The following is a 17,785-nucleotide window of genomic DNA, read 5'->3' as shown; positions in this document are numbered from 1 at the left end:
TCCAGACCCTGCTGGACCAGCTGGCATCCCTGTGTGCTGCCTGGGTCTACCCCCAAGCTCCATCCCTGACCCCAGTGCCTGTATCCCACACCACCACCTCCAGCCCGCTATGCTGGGAGCTGAAGGAGACCAAGCTGCCTTTCCCACCACTTGGGAGGGCCACTGCTCCTCTGGCTGCAAAATCACTAGCTCAAACACTGTCTCCTGCTGCACATTTGCACAGACCCCAGTATACACAGTCTTCCCCAGCTCTCCTGGGGCCCCTGTGAGCTAAAACCCTACGTGCAATTAGCATGCCTGTGTTACAACATTTCCCTTCCAACGTTGCTTGGCCTTTCCTAACAGGCTTTTTGAGACAGGAGCTCTCTCAGACTGCAAGCCACTGCCCATGGTTTTCTTGGTGTTATCCTGATGTTAGCACACTATTAAATAGCTGATAGGAAAGAATGAGGGCAACCCAAAGCCTGACAGGTCCTGCAAGAAGAGGACAAAGAGAAACAGCTTGCACGCTGCTGGTGCATTCAAATGGAGGACCCAACAAGCCTCAAGTCCAAGTCTTCAGCCTCGCAGCCATGCAGCCTGATGTGGTTTGCACCTTCCGAGGGGTGCCAATCCTTGCACACAGCTTCCTCTGAGGGCTTGTGCAGGTCTTGCATGGTGCCGTGCTTGGGCTTTGCATGGAGATAAATGCCACTCGTCATCAGTGAGCTGCAAAGCTGGAAATCAAAGACGGGGGGAGGGCAGTCTGCCAGCCCATCCCAGTGGTGGATCTGGGCATCTTGCCCCGGGCCCCACCCTGACACCATGTCCCCTCCCTTGGGGTGCCAGGGCTGTGGGCCCCCCCCCCGCAGGCCCAGCCAATGGAGGGGTGCATGTGGAAGAGGAGGGGCCCGGTGTAGCATATAAAAATGGAGACTGGGAGAGCTGGTCACCAGCGTGCGATCCCCTTGGGAGCAAGAGCCGAGACTTCCTCCATACCTGCCAGCAGCCACACGCTATCCTCCACCCGACACCATGGTGCAGTGGACAGCTGAAGAGAAGCAGCTCATCACCGGCCTCTGGGGCAAGGTCAATGTGGCCGACTGCGGTGCCGAGGCCCTGGCCAGGTAGGTCCATCTCCCAGGCATCTGCTCAGCTGCATCCTGGATAGACAAACTGTGGCAATTGCATTTGGGAGCGTTAACATGTCTGTGTCTGCTTGTGTCCCTTTGCCTCTCCCCAGGCTGCTGATTGTCTACCCCTGGACCCAGAGGTTCTTTGCTTCCTTCGGGAACCTCTCCAGCCCCACTGCCATCCTTGGCAACCCCATGGTCCGTGCCCATGGCAAGAAAGTGCTCACCTCCTTTGGGGATGCTGTGAAGAACCTGGACAACATCAAGAACACCTTCTCCCAGCTGTCTGAGCTGCACTGCGACAAGCTGCACGTGGACCCCGAGAACTTCAGGGTGAGCCATGCTCCTGACTGGGGGACCCATCCTCCCCATTGCATCTCTGGGCAGTTTCTCTTCTAACCCTGAGCCCTGCCATGTGAGGGATTTACCTTAGACAGACCAGTGCAAATGGAAGAGATGTTGTTGGTTGGGTTTAGGGGAGATGCAGGAGAGGAAGGGAGAGGGAAGGGACCAACCTGCAGCTTGGTGAGAATGCACCGAAGGGGCTGAGAGGTGATAGTTATGGAGAGGTGGACTGGAGGGTGCAAGCAAAGACGCATGGGAGATGGGAAGGAGGCGAGGAAGTGGTTTCAGTGTGGAAAAGGAGGGGAAGAGTAAAGTGAAAGCAGATGTTGAGCAGGAAGAGGTTTGAGCCAAGGAGAAAGCAACGGAGCAAGAGTTAAGCTTGGCATGCAGAAGAAAGGAGAGATGAGTGAGGAGCAAGGCATGGTGGCTAGATGCCAAAAGTGAAAGAGGAATGGGACTCAGGGAGAGAGAAAACTTTGGCTCCCACATCTCTGCAGCTGAGAGTTTCCCAGCGGGGAAGTAACCCTGACATTTGTCACCAGTGCTGGCAGAGATCCACCACCACCTTAGCATGAGCTCATTGTTCGTGCCAGGTCACTTTGCAGTGCTGAGTTCTGGATCCTTGCCGTGCAGCAGATGCTCATCTGTGTCTTCTGCTCAGGGGAAACTCCCAAACAAAGCCAGAAGGGAGAAAGAAAAAAATTAATCAACAGAATTTCTGGAGGCTTTTTGGTTACTTTTCCCACAGCAGTAGCAGAACCTGAATCTTTAGAGTAAAAACAGAGAACAAGTTTAAGGTACATCTTAAAAAAACCTCCAGGGAAATATTTAAGCCTACAAAGTACCTGGAGGTTTCCCTGGGTCTAATGCAAGTGCTTGTGTTGAGGATCTGCAGGCTCCTGGGCATTGCTAACGCAAGGGTGCTTTTGTCCCTGCAGCTCCTGGGTGACATCCTGATCATTGTCCTGGCCGCCCACTTCGCCAAGGATTTCACTCCTGACTGCCAGGCTGCCTGGCAAAAGCTGGTCCGTGTGGTGGCCCACGCTCTGGCCCGCAAGTACCACTAAAGCATCGGCAGAAAAGCCTGAGCAGCATCCTGCGTGTTGTGCACCAGCTGACATGCTACTATGGGGCTGACAGCTTTTAACAACCAAATAAAGCTCATCCTGTGAAGTCTCCCATTGAGTCCGTGTGTCCCTGTGAGGCTGGGGGAGGGGGGGGGGAATGGGGACCTGGGGTACCCGCAGGAGGACTGAAGTGTAAGCTTGAGCAGAGTGGGCATTTTCCTCCGAGGAAATGCCACCTCCCTTTGTTCTGTGTTTTTTTGGGAGGCTTGTGGGGGATTTGCCTCTGGAAATCATGCCTACAGAGTACTGTGTAGATATAGCCCTGCTGCCTCTGTAGTCACACACCAGAAAGTTTGCACTGAGGAGCTCACCAGTATTTTAGTGTGAAACCTGCGTATTTTCTTGCAGGGAATGGTAACTTGTGGAATTCATATTTTTTTAGGGACAATAAACAAAGTGATGACTTTAATCTACCCTAGCTCATTCCTGGCATAAAGCCTACAAGAAATTAGCTGACTCATACTGGCCAAGCAGCCAGCTGGGTGGGGGTAGGTTTTAGATAAACATTTTGTTATCAAAACCTGTCCAGACTTTGTTTATGCTTTTTCACCCTGCACCACCCATTCTGCAATTTGGGGGGGGGGGGGGGGGGGGGGGGGGAGGGGAGGGGAGAGGGAAGGGCAGTCCTGCTAACAGTGGCAACTATTAATAATTTTCGGATGCGAGTATCAATCGATGCTCAGCGCATGCAGAGCATTTTGGGTGTTTTAAGTGTCTGCAGAGCAGGAGTCTCTAGGGTAGCATTTATTCTTGGTGTGGGAAGCACTGTCTGCCCTGTGTGAACTGAGCATGATGCAGTAAAAGCAACGGTTAGCTGAACAGACATGCTTATTTTTAAAGGGAAAAAAGGGCATACCTATATATCCCCGTGTCTCTGACACTCTGTTTACACTGTGTCTTATCCCAGCTTCATCCACATTTATGGGCATCCCACTCACTGTCCCTGACCCACTGGAGGGTATTAAAAGCCCTCTGTGACCCATAAATGCCCCTTCTCACACACCTTACTCGAAGGAAAAGGTATTTTGTTTCTGGTGTTGAGGAGGACTCTGAGAAGGTGAGAAGATGATTTGTAGTAAATCCCAGAGGTTTTTTCCTCCCTGCAGGGAGTCAGGGCAGGCACAGAGTGTGGTGTCTTGGTCAGGAGACCAGGGTCACAAAGAAACAGATTCTTACATGGTTTTTCATAGGTTTCATGATAAATATTCATAAACTTTTATATGAACGTGATTGTTCATAGACTTTAGGCAGAAATGACTGAATTATTTGAACAAGCTGGTGTTCTCCTGCAAGTGAGGTGTCTGGGGGTAGAAATGAGCCAAGCATACCTCTCAGGTTAGATCCTACATGTCAGTACAGCAAGGGAGGGCTGGGCTCTTCCCACTGTTGTGGTTCCTGCTGGCGTACCCTTTCCCAGGAGCAGGGACGAGGGTTTCCATTCCCTGCACCTGGCAGCAGGGTAGGACCAGTACAGTGCCCACTGGCACTGCCCGTGGCTTCATGCCCCAGCCCCAGCTGCAGCTAGGGGGTAACACCCTGGTTCATGTCCCTACAGCAAATAGATCCTGCGGGATGTCCTCTCCCCATGCTGTTTTGCCTGCTCCCATTTTGTCTCCTTCGTGATGGCCGATGTGGGAACTGATAACCCGCCCGGGCGATGCCTGGTGCAGTGCGGTGCTGGCAGCACCACAGGTCCTGGGGGCGGGGGGGGGGGGCGTGATAAGGCGGTGCAGGAGGGTGGGCACCAGCAGCAGCCCGGTGGCATTTTGCCTGTGTGTTCTCTCCCCCATGCATGCACCCAGGCAGTGCTCAGCTTGATTTCTCATCATGTTCCAGCACACCAGCCCTCATGCATTAGGTTTCCTTAAGAAAAGGCAGATGTAGGCAGCTCTAATGAAGATTACTCATCCCTATTCCATTGAAAAAAACCTCTACAACTAAAAGGGTAAAGAGATATTATCAGGCTGAAAATCTCCCTCAGTATTTTCTTTCTTTTAATTGACTTCCCTCCCATTCGTGTATTTGCAGTAAAAGGCTTGAAGACACTTGGCAGGAGGAACATGGAGGAAGGCAAGCCCTGATGTCCAGACAGGAACTTTGTCAGGTCTTTAGCTCCACTGCAGCCTGGCCATCCAAATGCCCCTCATCTTACCCAGCCCCCAGACCAACAAGACCCAGTGCCTCTTACGTAGCCCAATCCAAATCCTATGGAAAACACCAGGGAGACAGTGGATTGATTGCCCTAGGTGCCTTGAGATCAGGATCAAAGCCCGTGTGCTTTCAGCAAGGACAGCATTTATTGGGGCTTTATGCAGAAAATAAATCAGGAGAGCCCCCCCACCATCATGTAAGGGCTCCTGGCAAAGGTCCATTGCCCGCAGAGTGCTGAGGGGTGTCCCAGGACAGCAACTCACATGAAGCACAAATATCTCTTCCTGCCAAAGGAGGTTGGGCACAGCCTGGCTGAACGTGGGGTGAAACATGAAATACAGCAACCTTGTCAGGTCAGGTTCAGAAGGGAAAGGCCCTGGGCTCCTCCAGGTTGGACACAGCTTTTTGCTGCTTTTTGAACACAAAGGAGATCCCAAAGTGGAAACCCTTGTGTTCAAAGCCCATTTCCCCTGCCTTTTATGGATGTGGATGAAAGCAGAAATGGGATGAAAAGGGTGATCCTTTTTAATACTTGCTCCCTGTCCAGCAGCGCTGCATCTAGGTGGTCCTTTTACATCTGAGGGGAGAACATTTGGATGAGCTTCCTCACACTCCAAAAGGGATAAGTAAACTAAACAGGTCAAGTTCTGTTACAGGAGGAGGAAAATAGGGTTAATACAGATTTCAGCTGCAAAGCCTGAGCATCCTCTGGACAACTCCAGCATTGCTCACAGCTGCTGGTGGTGCAAGGACACTGGAATCCTCCTGCAGTACAGGTATCTACACAGTTTCCTGGTGGCAAATCCCTCTAGGTTGCTCTGCCACAGGATGCATTTTGGCAGGGGCATTCATCATTTTGCTGATAGAGGCTAAGGCAAGGCAGAGTCCAGCATTTGGGAGAGCCAAGGCACAAGGCTCTCACCCACTGAGTCCCATGCACTTATCATAAACTCATAGAATGGGTTGGGTTGGAAGGGACCTTCAAGACCAGCCAGTCCCACCCCCTGCCAGGGGCAGGGCCCCCTCCCCCCAGCCCAGGCTGCTCCCAGCCCCGTCCAGCCTGGCCTTGAGCCCTGCCAGGGATGGGGCACCCACAGCTGCTCTGGGCAGCCTGGGTCAGCACCTCGCCGCCCTCACAGCAAATAATTTCTTCCTAATATCTAATCTAATTCTACCCCCTTTCGATTTAAAGACATTCCTCCTTGTCTTATCACTACATGCCCTTCTCCAAAGGTCCTCATCCATGATAAAGCATAGTGGACTACTGCACAGTGGATTGTGCAGTCTTTTCTCTGCAAAGGGGCTCACATCTGGTAGGTGAAACAGAGAATTGCCTGCACAGAGGGGAAGGGATAAAGCTCTTGAGCTCAGGATAACCAGGGGCCCCTTCTCAGGATGCCACACCCTGGCCATCCCCTTCTGCTCCACCACTTCTGGGGACCCCCACCCCAGCCAGCCCCAGCCAATGACCCCACAGCGCAGGACAGGGAGGAGCTGCTGGCAGGGGATAAAAACCTCCAGGGGGTCTGCAGCTCAGCTACAGGGTCTGTGTCCTGCCGCTCTGAGCAAAGCCGCCTGCCCGACACCATGGTGCACTGGTCAGCTGAAGAGAAGCAGCTCATCGCCAGCCTCTGGGGCAAGGTCAATGTGGAGGAATGCGGTGCCGAGGCCCTGGCCAGGTAGGTCCATCTCCCAGGCATCTGCTCAGCTGCACCCTGGATAGACAAACCATGGCAATTGCATTTGGGAGCATTAACATTGTGTCTGTGTCCCTCTGTCTCTCCCCAGGCTGCTGATTGTCTACCCCTGGACCCAGAGGTTCTTTGCTTCCTTTGGGAACCTCTCCAGCCCCACCGCCATCCTCGGCAACCCCAAGGTCCGTGCCCATGGCAAGAAAGTGCTCACCTCCTTTGGGGAAGCTGTGAAGAACCTGGACAACATTAAGTCGACCTACGCCAAGCTGTCTGAGCTGCACTGTGAGAAGCTGCACGTGGACCCTGAGAACTTTAGGGTGAGACATGTTTGCAGTCCCAGCCCCTTCCCTACCTCGGGTGGGAGAAGTCAGATTTTGCTTTGAAACGGTTGGTATTTCCTCCAACAACTCTGTCCAAGGGTGCTTTATGGAAACAGAGTCCCTCTGTAGTACCCAAGCATGGTGATAGCTTGTGCAGGACTCTTCGCAAGGTTGTGGGTGACTTTCACAGTAAAAAGTCCCATTTTAAGTACCATCACAGTGATGGGGAGATTGTTACCTGAAGGAGATCTGGTCGGGGACAAAAGAAACAAACCCCAGGGAAGGTGCAGCACGGGCTGGAGGAGTTGGAAGCAGAGGGAAGCAAAGAAGAGCATTTAAGGAAATCATAGGTCCTATAGCAAGATGAGTGGCTAGCGTGCCGGAAAAGCACAGCGAATGGGCTGCCTGTCTGGATGGGACACTCCCTGCTCCTCCAACAGTTTTAAATAGAAAGGGATAATTTTCTCCATTTACATATAAAGGAGAAAAAGAATTTAAAAAAAAAATAAAAACAACCCAAAAAAAACCCAGAACAGCATTTTGCAGGGTGGGTCTCAGGCCAAATTGCTTTAGCATCCCCAAAATGGTGGGGAATAGTTTCAAGGCTCTTTCTTTCCTTTTTTTTTTTAAGACTGAAGCAAATACTGTTTTTCGAAATCCCAGAGATTTCTAAGGAACGACTGAGGATTTTGTTGTAGCAGTCTCAGGGAATGGGGAGTGAGCCAGTCGCCATAAGCAGCCCTGGAGCCTGAGGGTCACTTATAGGAGGCAGAGGAGCTGAGGAGAAAGACGAGGTGTGTGCAGCATGTGAGTCCTTTCAGTAGGGAAGTCCAGCCTCAGGGAGAAGTCAGGAGAAGGGAAATGCAGCCTGTGGGTTACAGGGTGGTGTTGGTGGGGGATGGGAAGGAGAGGGACCAAGGGAAGTCTGCAGCAGGAAAACCAGGGAGACAGGGAGTTTGCATGAAGGAAGAAGCTGTTTAGAGCTAAAGACATGGCAGGACAGGGTAGGGCTGGTGGAGTTGTGAAAAGCAGGAGCACAGAGCCTTCTCTGAGAGGTTGTGGGTGCAACAGCTCAGCCCCAGTTCAGGGATGCCAGTTCCCTGCTCTGGGGTCTGCAGTGGCACAATGCTTCAAGCAGCACTGAACCTGTCTGTTTTCCTCTTTCTCCTCCAGCTCCTTGGAGACATCCTAATCATTGTCCTGGCTTCCCACTTTGGCAGGGATTTCACCCCTGCTTGCCAGTTTGCCTGGCAAAAGCTGGTCGGTGTCGTGGCTCACGCTCTGGCCCGCAAGTACCACTGAGCATCCCAGGACCAGCCGTGCAAGGAAGAATCCCTGCTCCACCACAAGCACCTCTGAGCCCGAGGAGATGCCCTGTGGGTATTGACAGGCTGTAACCACCAAATAAAGGCTTTCCAGCACTGTGTCTGCAGAGTCTCTGTGCTAGGAAAGTAGGGGGGCCAGGGGAGTTTGTGCTGTTCCACACAATGCCATCCATGTTTGGGTACATTTCTTGTTTCTAAGGGCTGTTGCAAACAGTTTCCTTAACTCTGCAGTGCTGTCTCATGTGTGCTCCCTGCTAGTGCGTGCTTGGGTGCCTGTGAAGATGAAACCCATGCAAAGGGCCCTGACACTTGGGGCTGTTTCAGGGAGGGCCATAGCAATAATGCGAGATTGTGAAGAATCCACATCTGGTCTCCCCGCTCTACATTAATGTGAAATAAGGTGAAGCCAGCACCATCTGGAGCACAGAGTTGCCAGCCAAGCTGCTGCTGCACTTTGGGAGCTGGTGCCTGCCTTGCCCTGCTCTGCTCTAGGGCTGGGGATGGACCATCTCCTTTTAGACCAGCTGATGCAGGAGAAAACCTTTCAACTCTGACTCTTGGGAGGTTCAGGAGATGTCCACTTCTTCTAGCTGTATCAGCTGGTCTAACAGGAGATATGCTTCTCCAGGGGGCATTTTTCATGCTGATGCACATAGCAGATCCTCATCCCCAGGCACCCACAGTCCCAAAGACCCCCTCTGTCCAGACCAAGGGGATTCAGTTCCCAGCATAACCCAGCGAAAAAATCCCACCACACTAGCTGGTATTGGGGCTTTTCTGTGCCTGGCCCTCCTTATCCCATCCGAGGGGCCTTCATGGTGCACGGAGCCAGGCTGTGTGTCAGGCTTCGTCATTCCTTCATTGGAACAAAGGTGACAAATTCAATTATTTTTTAGCTATTTTATTATACCAAACAGAAAAAAAACCCCCACCATAAAAATAGCCAGGACTGTGTCTATCTTACTCTTAAATCTTTTCTTAAACCAGGACTGGAGACACCTTGCACAAGGGGGCTGACAACCAGTGCTGTTTACAGCATCTGGCACAGCAGAGACCTGGCTGTGATAGAAGTTTCTGAAGTTACCAGGGAGGACACAGTTGTTTTGGACCATAATCTTTCAAAATCTGCCCTCATCTCACCTGGATTCTGCAGGCTTCTCCTATGTGCCAGATCTGTAGGGATATGGAGAAGAACTGAGCTCCTGGAAACGCTGTGCAGCCAACAGCAGAGCAACCCATGTGCTGACCCTGTTTCAAGCAGGGCATCAGACCAGAGATCCCTGGAGTGCCCTTACCGTTCTGTGGTTCAGTCTGAGTTTGCAAGGCATTTGCTTGCTTTGCTCACCTATGGCTTAGTTTGAAGGGGTCCATAAAGAAACAAGTGGTAGGTGCCTTTGTAAGTTAGAGACTCACAGAATCACAGAACAGTCTGGGCTGGAAGGGACCTTCAAGACCAGCCAGTCCCACCCCCCGCCAGGGGCAGGGCCCCCTCCCCCCAGCCCAGGCTGCTCCCAGCCCCGTCCAGCCTGGCCTTGAGCCCTGCCAGGGATGGGGCACCCACAGCTGCTCTGGGCAGCCTGGGCCAGCGCCTCGCCGCCCTCACGGGGAAGGGTTTCTTCCTCATGTCCAACCTAAATCTCCCCTCTCTCAGCTTCAAGCCATTCCCCCCTGTCCCACCACTCCCTGCCCTTGCCCAAAGCCCCTCCCCAGCTTTCCTGTCGGCCCCTCCAGGCACTGGGAGCTGCTCTAAGGTCTCCCCGCAGCCTTCTCCTCCCCAGGCTGCACAGCCCCAGCCCTCCCAGCCTGTCCCCACAGCAGAGGGGCTCCAGCCCTCTGACCAGCTCCGTGGCCTCCTCTGGGCCCGCTCCGACAGGTCCGTGTCCTTCTGATGTTGGGGGCCCCCGAGCTGGACACAGGGCTGGGCAGGTGGGTGTCTCATCAGAGCAGGGTCAAGTCTGGACAATCACCTCCCTCAGCCTGCTGGTCAGTCTGCTCTGTTTGGATGCTGCAAACGAGAGGATTGAAGAGAGGTGGGAGGAGCATGTAGATGTTGCCCATCACAGCGTGTAAGACAGGTGTGCCTCTTTCCCAAATCTGTGCAGGATGGGCTAGCCATATTCTGGGATGAAGAAGACTGAGACCACACAATCTTCAGTCCCTTGCCCTTGGAGGCAATGCTGAGAGGTGTCACAAGGACCATGATGGAGGACAACAAAATGAAGAGGAGAACTGAACCCTTGGTGAAGAAAATTAGGTTTGGGGCATAGATGCTACTGAATGCCATCTCTCTGGAAGGCAGCCAGGTCACCGTGAGATGGAGGCAAATGGGATGGGACAAGGCACTCCTTGGTCACCAGGCAGTCAGAAGAGATAAGGAGACAGGGTATGATCAGGTCTATAGTCCTCTGTGGTTGTGTCAGCCCTGTTTTGGCTCCCCTAATGCCTGTTGTCATGGTCACACACCTCCATGGGGGGCAGAGAGCCATCAGCTTATGAAGGGGCATGGAAAAAAGCACTGCTGACTCCAGGAGGGTGAAGGAGCACATAAGAAAGAGCTGGGGCACATTTATCTCATAATAGACATTGTTTGCAGTGGTTACAGGTTTTAATAAAAAGAGGTAGTTGACTAGATGTGCTAGGATACTTAATGGAGTGTGCACAATGAAAAATGTGGTGGTGCATTTTGTGATTATGAGAGAAACATTCCTGTCTTCTCTACAGTAAAATCCTCTTGTTAAATGCTGTGGCACATTGCTTGCAAATGGAAACTTAAAAACTCCAGCTTAGAAAATACAATGAATTAATCAACCCCCTGAGCCTTTTAAGGAATTCTTATTTGCAGTTTAATGTCAGCCTAAGGAGCAGGCTAACCAGGGGACTCTCAGGTAGAATTATTTTAATCTGTCTTGATCTCCACACTTACCAAAATAACAGGAGCAGAAAAAAAAACCCCAGTTCACTTCTTAGCACAAGCCAAAAATACTTTCACTGACTGTGCTGCCCCTGGTGGGGTTATATATAGTGTAAGGCACGATTTTATTCCTCTAGAGGGAATATGCTGTCAGGAGTGTCAGCATAATAGAGCATTTCAGAAGACAGGTCTTGGAACTGGTGGGACTGGAATACAATCGTAACAAAATTCAGCCACCCATGTGAAATGTTTGTTGTTTTTTCCCACACTATTTGAAATGAGGATGAATGGTAATGTACTTGTTCTGATTTTGAAAAAGATGTTTTAAAGCTTTTGAGAAGTAAATAAAAAGTGGTATTAGCTTTTTCTGGTTTCCCTCTTTGTTTTAGTTGCCCTGTCCGTAAGATGGGGAAAATAAAATGTATCCATCTGTAAGAGGGTTTATTGGGATTCCACTGCTGATGTTTGAGAATGCAATGTGTACATGACAGTGCTTTTGCATGGCCAAAATATAGGCTCACCCTACACCCATGCTGGTACATGCTGCACCTGTGAGCACTGCATATCCCTCTCCCCATCCCTTCCCCAACTCTCTCTCCCCAAACATTTGCCATGGTAGAACTTTTTCAAGCATACAGAGGAAGAAGAGTGAGGCACAGCTTTTGCACTGAAAGGCTTGCCAGGGATGGGTGTGTTTTACTTCATGGTTCTATGTTAAAAGGGAAGACAAATCTTGGGGAAACTTTTTTTTTTTTTTTTTTTTTTGTGTGTCATTGCTGCTCTGACCACCAGTTCCTAAACATTTATGATCCTTGTTTTTGCTCGTGTAGTATTTACCCTTGTGCCGCTGCCAGGGTGGTAGCAGTTAAGGTACAAATGGGAGTACCATTGCCTTCCTGGACTGTGTAGTTGTTTTGCATTTCATGGCCTCAGCCCCTGCAGCAGGTCCCAGGTGACTGCCATTGCTGCTGAGATTTCACACAGGCATTACAAAACCAGACAGCTTCCTCTGCATGTGAAATGGGCAGAAGCAAGGTTCCCTTTCACTCCGCATCTTCTGTGTAAGGACTTCAGCTGAACAGAGGTAAGGACATCTGAAGGCTCAATGCACTTCCCTGCCAGCCTTGCTTCATCACTGATGTTTTAATTTTGGGTGGGACATTTTCAGTTCAGAATTTGTGCTAAAAGGGAGCTTTGGTTCACAGCCAGCTTGCTTATCTGTCACTGTGCATTCCTGCAGCTCTTTCACACACTCCATCCATGCATCCATCCACCCACCCATGCACCCATCATTCTTCCTTTGTTGTGGTTTAACCCCAACAATGTTCAGCGAACAGCCCCCCCCCCCCCCCCGAGGTTTATGGCTGAGCGCAATGTCATCTGGTATGGAATATGCTGTTGGTCAGCTGCAGTCCTGGCTGCGTGCCTTCTCAAGTCCCTGTGCACCCCCAGCACAAGTGGGGCAGCTGGGAATAGACCAATTAAATTTCTCATGGCACAGTCCTGCCTTTAGCCACAAACCCTCCACTTAAGCAATGCCACATTCCCTGTTTACATAGACAGATGGAGCGCAAATTCCTTAGATGAGCATTTTATAACAGCATGTTTGTTGGTGGGTTTTTTTTTTTTTACTTCCAACCCCAAAAAGTACTGTCCCTGTGTTCAGAGCTTCAGCCCTTTAAACATTGCTTTTCTTTTATGATTTGTGTTCCACATAGCACTGTATTTCCCTGAGATCTCTGTGGGCTGTTGACTGGAAGCCCTTGGCTACAGTTCTGTAGAAGAAATGAGAGCTGGCTTTGTGTACACATTGCTTAATTTTACCCATAACTGTTACTGTAAGAACAACATTTCTGCTAAGAATTACAGTTGCTTGTGTATATTACTAACACAGACATCAATTGGAATACCTGTCACTTCAAAGAGCTTGGTGTGCTATCGTTAAGAACTGCACTAACAGCAACAACAATTAGAACAGTAAATAATCTCTGGAGTGGAGGGAAACAACAATGTCCTAAATTTGCCAATGCCTTACCAAATGTAGACTGGCAGGAGTGAGCGTGTCCCCTCAGGGTTCAGAGTGGGTGACAGATAAATTCTGGTAACTGCTGCTGCTTCTGTAGCTCCCAGGGACCCTTGTCAAGGAACACAGTGCCACGATGCTGGGTGCTGCACAGACGCAAACCAAGGGGAAAGCTGCGGGCTTTTCCCCTTTGCCTCCTGCTGAAGGGCAGGTTAAGCGATAGCAAAGGGTGCAGGTGGAGGACAGAAGGACAAGCAGGACCGTATCTGCCAAGAGCCAAGCCACGGTCCCAGCTCAGCAGGCAGACAGGGGATGGTGGTTTGCAGAGCTCCAGGCAGGGCATCCTGCACAGGGTGGAAGGGAGAAGGCTGAACATCCAGCAAGCAAGCTGAGGGAGCTGGCTGGGCAAGATGGTACGCGCAGGTAAGGACAGAGAACAGGCTGGAGGCACAGCCTGGGAGCGGAAACAGGCATCTGGCATCTGCTGCAACAGCCCATGGGCAAGGGGAGGGCTGCCCAGAGAAGCAAGGATGGTCAGAGGGACCATTGTCCTCCTGCTTTGTCCTGCATGGAAGTGCATGGGGTGAGGCTGTGTGCATCAGGGACTGAGAGCAGAGGTGGGGAAGGGGCTGGGGACTGAGGGGAGAGGCTGCAAAAACAAAGCTGAAGAGGGACCCACATGGATGCAGAGACCAGGACCTGAGTGCCAGGGAAGGACAGCAATGTTGCGTACAGCAACTGAGAGGAGAGGCCATAGCAATGTCCTGGGATGGAGGTAGCCCCTGTGTGATAAATGATGTTACTGTTGACATTACAGGGGAGGAGCCTGGGGAGAAAATAAAGCAAGAAACAGGACAGAACTGGCACATCAAAGTGCTCATCTCTGCTCTGGCACATCTTCAAGGAGGAGAAAAGAAATGAGATCTTCATGTGAACCGTTCATTTTCATTGCCTTGTGAAATCTAACCTGGCATCAACTTTGAAACACTAATAAAAAGAGGGGCTTTAACCCAGGCAGAGCATCAAGGTGGGGCAAGTATGTCCCCAGGGAACAGCAGCCATGCCCTGACTTTCCTGCTGACTGGCATTCCTGGGATGGCTCACTTCCAGCACTGGGTTTTCTTCCCTTGCTGCCTGATGTATCTCATCGCAATGCTGGGAAATGGCACCATCCTGCTGGTCGTGAGAGCCAATCGAAGGCTCCACCGGCCCATGTACTACTTCCTTTCGATGCTGGCCACCACAGACCTGGGCCTGACTCTGTCCACCCTACCCACGGTGCTGCGTGTCTTTTGGTTTGGCACTGGAGAGATCAGCTTCCCGCTCTGCCTCACCCAGATGTTCTGCATTCATGCCTTTTCCTTCATGGAATCCTCGGTGCTTCTGGTCATGGCCTTTGATCGCTATATGGCCATCTGCTGCCCGCTGAGATACTCCTCCATCCTCACCAGTGCCAGGATTGCAAAGATTGGGCTGGGGATGGTCTGCCGCTCTCTGATGGCGCTCCCGCCCATCTGCCTGCTCACACGACTGCCGTTCTGCAGGTCCCACGTGCTATCCCACTCCTATTGCTTGCACCAGGATATGATACGGCTGGCGTGCACAGACACCACCCTGAATAGCCTGTACGGCCTAACTCTGGTGCTATTCATCACCCTAGACTCAGTGCTCATCATCTTGTCTTACAGCATGATCATTAAGGCCGTGGTGGGCATCACCTCCAGAGAGGAGCAGACCAAAGCCCTCAACACTTGTGTCTCTCACTTCTGTGCTGTTCTTCTCTTCTATGTCCCCATGGCTGGCCTCTCCTTTATACACCGGTACAGGAAAAATGCTGCACCCTTCAGCCAGATGCTCATGGCCAACATCTACCTTTTTGTCCCGCCTATGTTGAACCCCATCATCTACAGCATGAAAAACAAGCCCATTCGCAAAGGCCTCCTCAGGTTCCTGTGTGCAAGACTGGCCTGGCCTGGCCATGGCCAGCAGCCCAGGAGTCATTGAGAAGTGGGAAGCTTGCCTACATGAAATTCCCACAAGAAATGACAGATGGAACATAAGCAGGAGTTTAAGAAAGGCAAAAATTAATGGGATGAGCACCTTGCAAAGGATGCTCTAACTGTCAGAGGAACACTTTTTAAATGCATCAAAAGCAGGAATCTGTCTGGGAAACAGGTGAGCAAGGGTGAGAAGCGTACTCATGGGTGATAAGGCCACAGCAGAGAAGCTCAGGAATTCTTTCCATGGGGTTTCTATACCCGGCACCGTCTTCATAGCAAATGGATTAGAGGATTTTGATCAGTTCAAAGTAAATATGGAGGAAGTGTTCCATCAAAGAAAGATCACTTAGATATCACTAACTCCCAGAACCAGATATCATTCACCCGAGAGTCTGGAAGAAGCTTAGATGTGAAGCTGCAGAGCTGCTGTTCAGGGTGCAGCACTCTATTGCAAATGGTCATGGTGCTGCAGGGCGGAGCATCCCTTCAACTCCACCTGCAAAAGGGGCTCCATGGGGTTCCTGAGACCTACTGACCAGTAGCCTTGATTTCTCTCACTGGTAGGACAGTAGAGGTTGTGATAAAGAATAAAGTCACTAAGCGTAAGGGTAAACACTTAGGGGTAAAGCTGTGGTGGAGCCAGCCAGGCTACGGCAAGGGGAGATCCTGCCTTGGTGCTCTGCTGGACTTCTGTGAGGGGGGCTCCAGCTGGAAGGATCCTATGGCCATAATACACCTGGATGCCCCAAAGCCTTTGACTAAATGCTTTTAATGAAATTACTTTGTAGGGGGATTGGAGGAAACTCTCTTCAAGGGATGAACAGTGGGTTTAAGTAAGGGTAGGCCATTTTCTGTCCAGAGAAGACTCAGCAGTGTCCTCCCCAAGGGATCTCTGCCAGAACTCCTTTCTTTCTGCATTGTCATCAGTGACCTGGATGAGGGAGCGCACAGTGAACGATCACAGCTTGCAGATGATACTAGGTCGGCCAAGGTACTGACAGCAACTGTCTTCTGTAGTTTTGTAACATTGTTAAAAATTTAATTGCAATGACAATAAATTCTTGGCTCCACATAGATGGTGTGCTTCCTTTTGCCCTAACAAGCTTTTGAGGGTACCACAGCCCCAACAGACACAGAACCACCATGACACTTGGTAACACCTGAATGAGTAAGCTATTATTTGGACCACAAGTCCCATGCGAGTGGGTCTAAAATGAAGGAGTTTGAGGAAACTCTTGCTGCATGGTGGTATGTATACATAATCCATCTGTGGATAGTTCTCCTGGGCTGCTATGAGAGACAGGGAAATGCCATGAAGCTTGTTTGTCAAACTCAGTGCTCAACCCTGAAACCCTAGGAAGAGGGCTCAGCCTGAGGCAGGCGGCTTCTGTTGTTTGGATCACATCTGAGAAATCTGATCAGCCTGTAAAGCACTGATGGCCATTCAGTCCATGGTCTGACTTGGAGTACACAGGGCATTTTTTGTTAGTTTTCTGTCATTTCCCTTGGGTATTCATGTGCCTATTTAGGCTTCAGTACATACCAGTGTTCCTTGGTTGTTCTCAGTAATGACAGCTTTCTGTAAGGGAAAAAAAGAAAACGGGATTTTTTTGGGCTCTTCTTAGCCCATCCTGAGATGGTGGGTGCTTCAGGACCATGAGGAAGGCGCTGCCTTCAATGTACAGCCTTGTGCACAGCAAGGCTGCGACCAGCACTGCTATCAATAGTTTTAAGTGCATAGCACTGCTTCGCCTCTCTGCTTTCTCACCCTATGCTGAAGCAATCCTATTCATAAAGATGGAAATTAAAGCAGAGGGAGGCATGGGGAGCAGGCAGGATATTCTGGGGTGAAACCAACCCCAACTATCTGCTTTAGGGGAATCTGTGCCACTCTTCTGCAGGCTCTGTCTTGCTCAGATCTCCTACTGGGGGGTAGGGCATTAAACACACAGTGCGCATGGCAGCACCTCGTTTCAGGGGTCCCCAGTGGGAGCTGGCTCTCCTATTGCTGTAATACAGGATGGTGGAGCTGCAGTGTGGTGGCTGAGCTGGACCTACTCACACCACCTGGGGATCTGACCTGAACCCTTTTGTGTATAATCCCGCTCCTGTTATGCCCTGATGGTATCGTGAGCTGGGTGCTGTTGCAATGATATTGCACAGGCTCCATTTCCATTGTGGGTCCGCATTGAGGCGTTTGGTTGCTGGTCACAGAATCAGTATCACAGAGTGGTTTGGGCCGGAAGAGACCAACCCCCTGACATGGGGGTTCCAACCCCCCTGCCATGGGGGGACACATCTTCCACCAGACTAGGTTGCTCCCAGCCCCGTCCAGCCTGGCCTTGAGCCCTGCTAGGGATGGGGCACCCACAGCTGCTCTGGGCAGCCTGGGCCAGTGCCTCACCACACACACAGCAAAGAATTTCCTGCTAGTATCTAACCTAAGTCTGCCCTCTTTCAGTTTAAAACTGTTACCTCTTGTCCTATCACTACATGCCCTTGTAGAAAGTCCCTGGTCCAGGCAGAGCAGGTGAACCATCCCAGCTGCTGTGAGCCTGCAACACCCTGGAGTGGGCTGGTTACAGTCCTAGGGAAGGGAAATGTCTGGTGACTTTCATCTTAAACACCTCTTGCACATATGTAATCTGTGCTGTAGTGCATGCTGCTGCACTAGAGGCGAGATGGCTGAGCACCTCTAGTTAGCATTATATTTCCCATGCAGATCCATCCCTAGGCAGTGCTGGCCAGGAGGATCAGCTCCCTTGTTCTGACAGGAC

General features: G+C 51.1%; 3 protein-coding genes across 4 annotated transcripts; all 3 read left to right on the top strand.

Annotated features, from left to right (window-relative positions):
- The first annotated feature begins 916 nt into the window (after nucleotides 1-916).
- LOC130145179 (hemoglobin subunit beta) lies at nucleotides 917-2,635 on the top strand. The gene is made up of 3 exons (XM_056329756.1): nucleotides 917-1,106; nucleotides 1,223-1,445; nucleotides 2,396-2,635. Exons 1-3 carry the CDS (start codon nucleotides 1,015-1,017, stop codon nucleotides 2,522-2,524), a joined length of 444 nt encoding a protein of 147 aa, XP_056185731.1. The 5' UTR covers nucleotides 917-1,014; the 3' UTR covers nucleotides 2,525-2,635.
- A 3,636-nt stretch (nucleotides 2,636-6,271) lies between these two features.
- LOC130145178 (hemoglobin subunit epsilon) lies at nucleotides 6,272-9,677 on the top strand. Of its 2 annotated transcripts, XR_008820396.1 has the most exons (4): nucleotides 6,272-6,414; nucleotides 6,524-6,746; nucleotides 7,923-8,125; nucleotides 9,062-9,677. XR_008820396.1 is itself a non-coding variant. In XM_056329755.1 (3 exons), the coding sequence occupies exons 1-3, from the start codon at nucleotides 6,323-6,325 to the stop codon at nucleotides 8,049-8,051; spliced, it is 444 nt and encodes a 147-aa protein (XP_056185730.1). In that variant the 5' UTR covers nucleotides 6,272-6,322; the 3' UTR covers nucleotides 8,052-8,175. The 2 variants fall into 2 exon arrangements, 1 of the variants encoding a protein (XP_056185730.1); XM_056329755.1 differs by lacking the exon at nucleotides 9,062-9,677 and having other exon boundaries at nucleotides 7,923-8,175.
- A 395-nt stretch (nucleotides 9,678-10,072) lies between these two features.
- On the top strand, nucleotides 10,073-16,544 carry LOC130145173 (olfactory receptor 51I2-like). Its single transcript, XM_056329750.1, has 2 exons — nucleotides 10,073-12,069; nucleotides 13,826-16,544. Exon 2 carries the CDS (start codon nucleotides 14,047-14,049, stop codon nucleotides 15,010-15,012), a length of 966 nt encoding a protein of 321 aa, XP_056185725.1. The 5' UTR covers nucleotides 10,073-12,069; nucleotides 13,826-14,046; the 3' UTR covers nucleotides 15,013-16,544.
- The last annotated feature ends 1,241 nt before the right edge of the window (nucleotides 16,545-17,785 follow it).

Source organism: Falco biarmicus, chromosome 2 (genome assembly GCF_023638135.1).
Source record: "Falco biarmicus isolate bFalBia1 chromosome 2, bFalBia1.pri, whole genome shotgun sequence".
Taxonomy (NCBI): Eukaryota; Metazoa; Chordata; class Aves; order Falconiformes; family Falconidae; genus Falco; species Falco biarmicus.
This window is presented reverse-complemented; position numbering and strand designations above follow the sequence as displayed.

Coding starts and splice junctions, on each gene's coding strand:
- LOC130145179 (XM_056329756.1), top strand. CDS start 1,015: ATGGTGCAGTGGACAGCTGAAGAGAAGCAGCTCATCACCGGCCTCTGG. Junction 1,107..1,222: donor GGTGCCGAGGCCCTGGCCAG/GTAGGTCCATCT, acceptor GCCTCTCCCCAG/GCTGCTGATTGTCTACCCCT. Junction 1,446..2,395: donor TGGACCCCGAGAACTTCAGG/GTGAGCCATGCT, acceptor TTGTCCCTGCAG/CTCCTGGGTGACATCCTGAT.
- LOC130145178 (XM_056329755.1), top strand. CDS start 6,323: ATGGTGCACTGGTCAGCTGAAGAGAAGCAGCTCATCGCCAGCCTCTGG. Junction 6,415..6,523: donor GGTGCCGAGGCCCTGGCCAG/GTAGGTCCATCT, acceptor GTCTCTCCCCAG/GCTGCTGATTGTCTACCCCT. Junction 6,747..7,922: donor TGGACCCTGAGAACTTTAGG/GTGAGACATGTT, acceptor TTTCTCCTCCAG/CTCCTTGGAGACATCCTAAT.
- LOC130145173 (XM_056329750.1), top strand. CDS start 14,047: ATGTCCCCAGGGAACAGCAGCCATGCCCTGACTTTCCTGCTGACTGGC.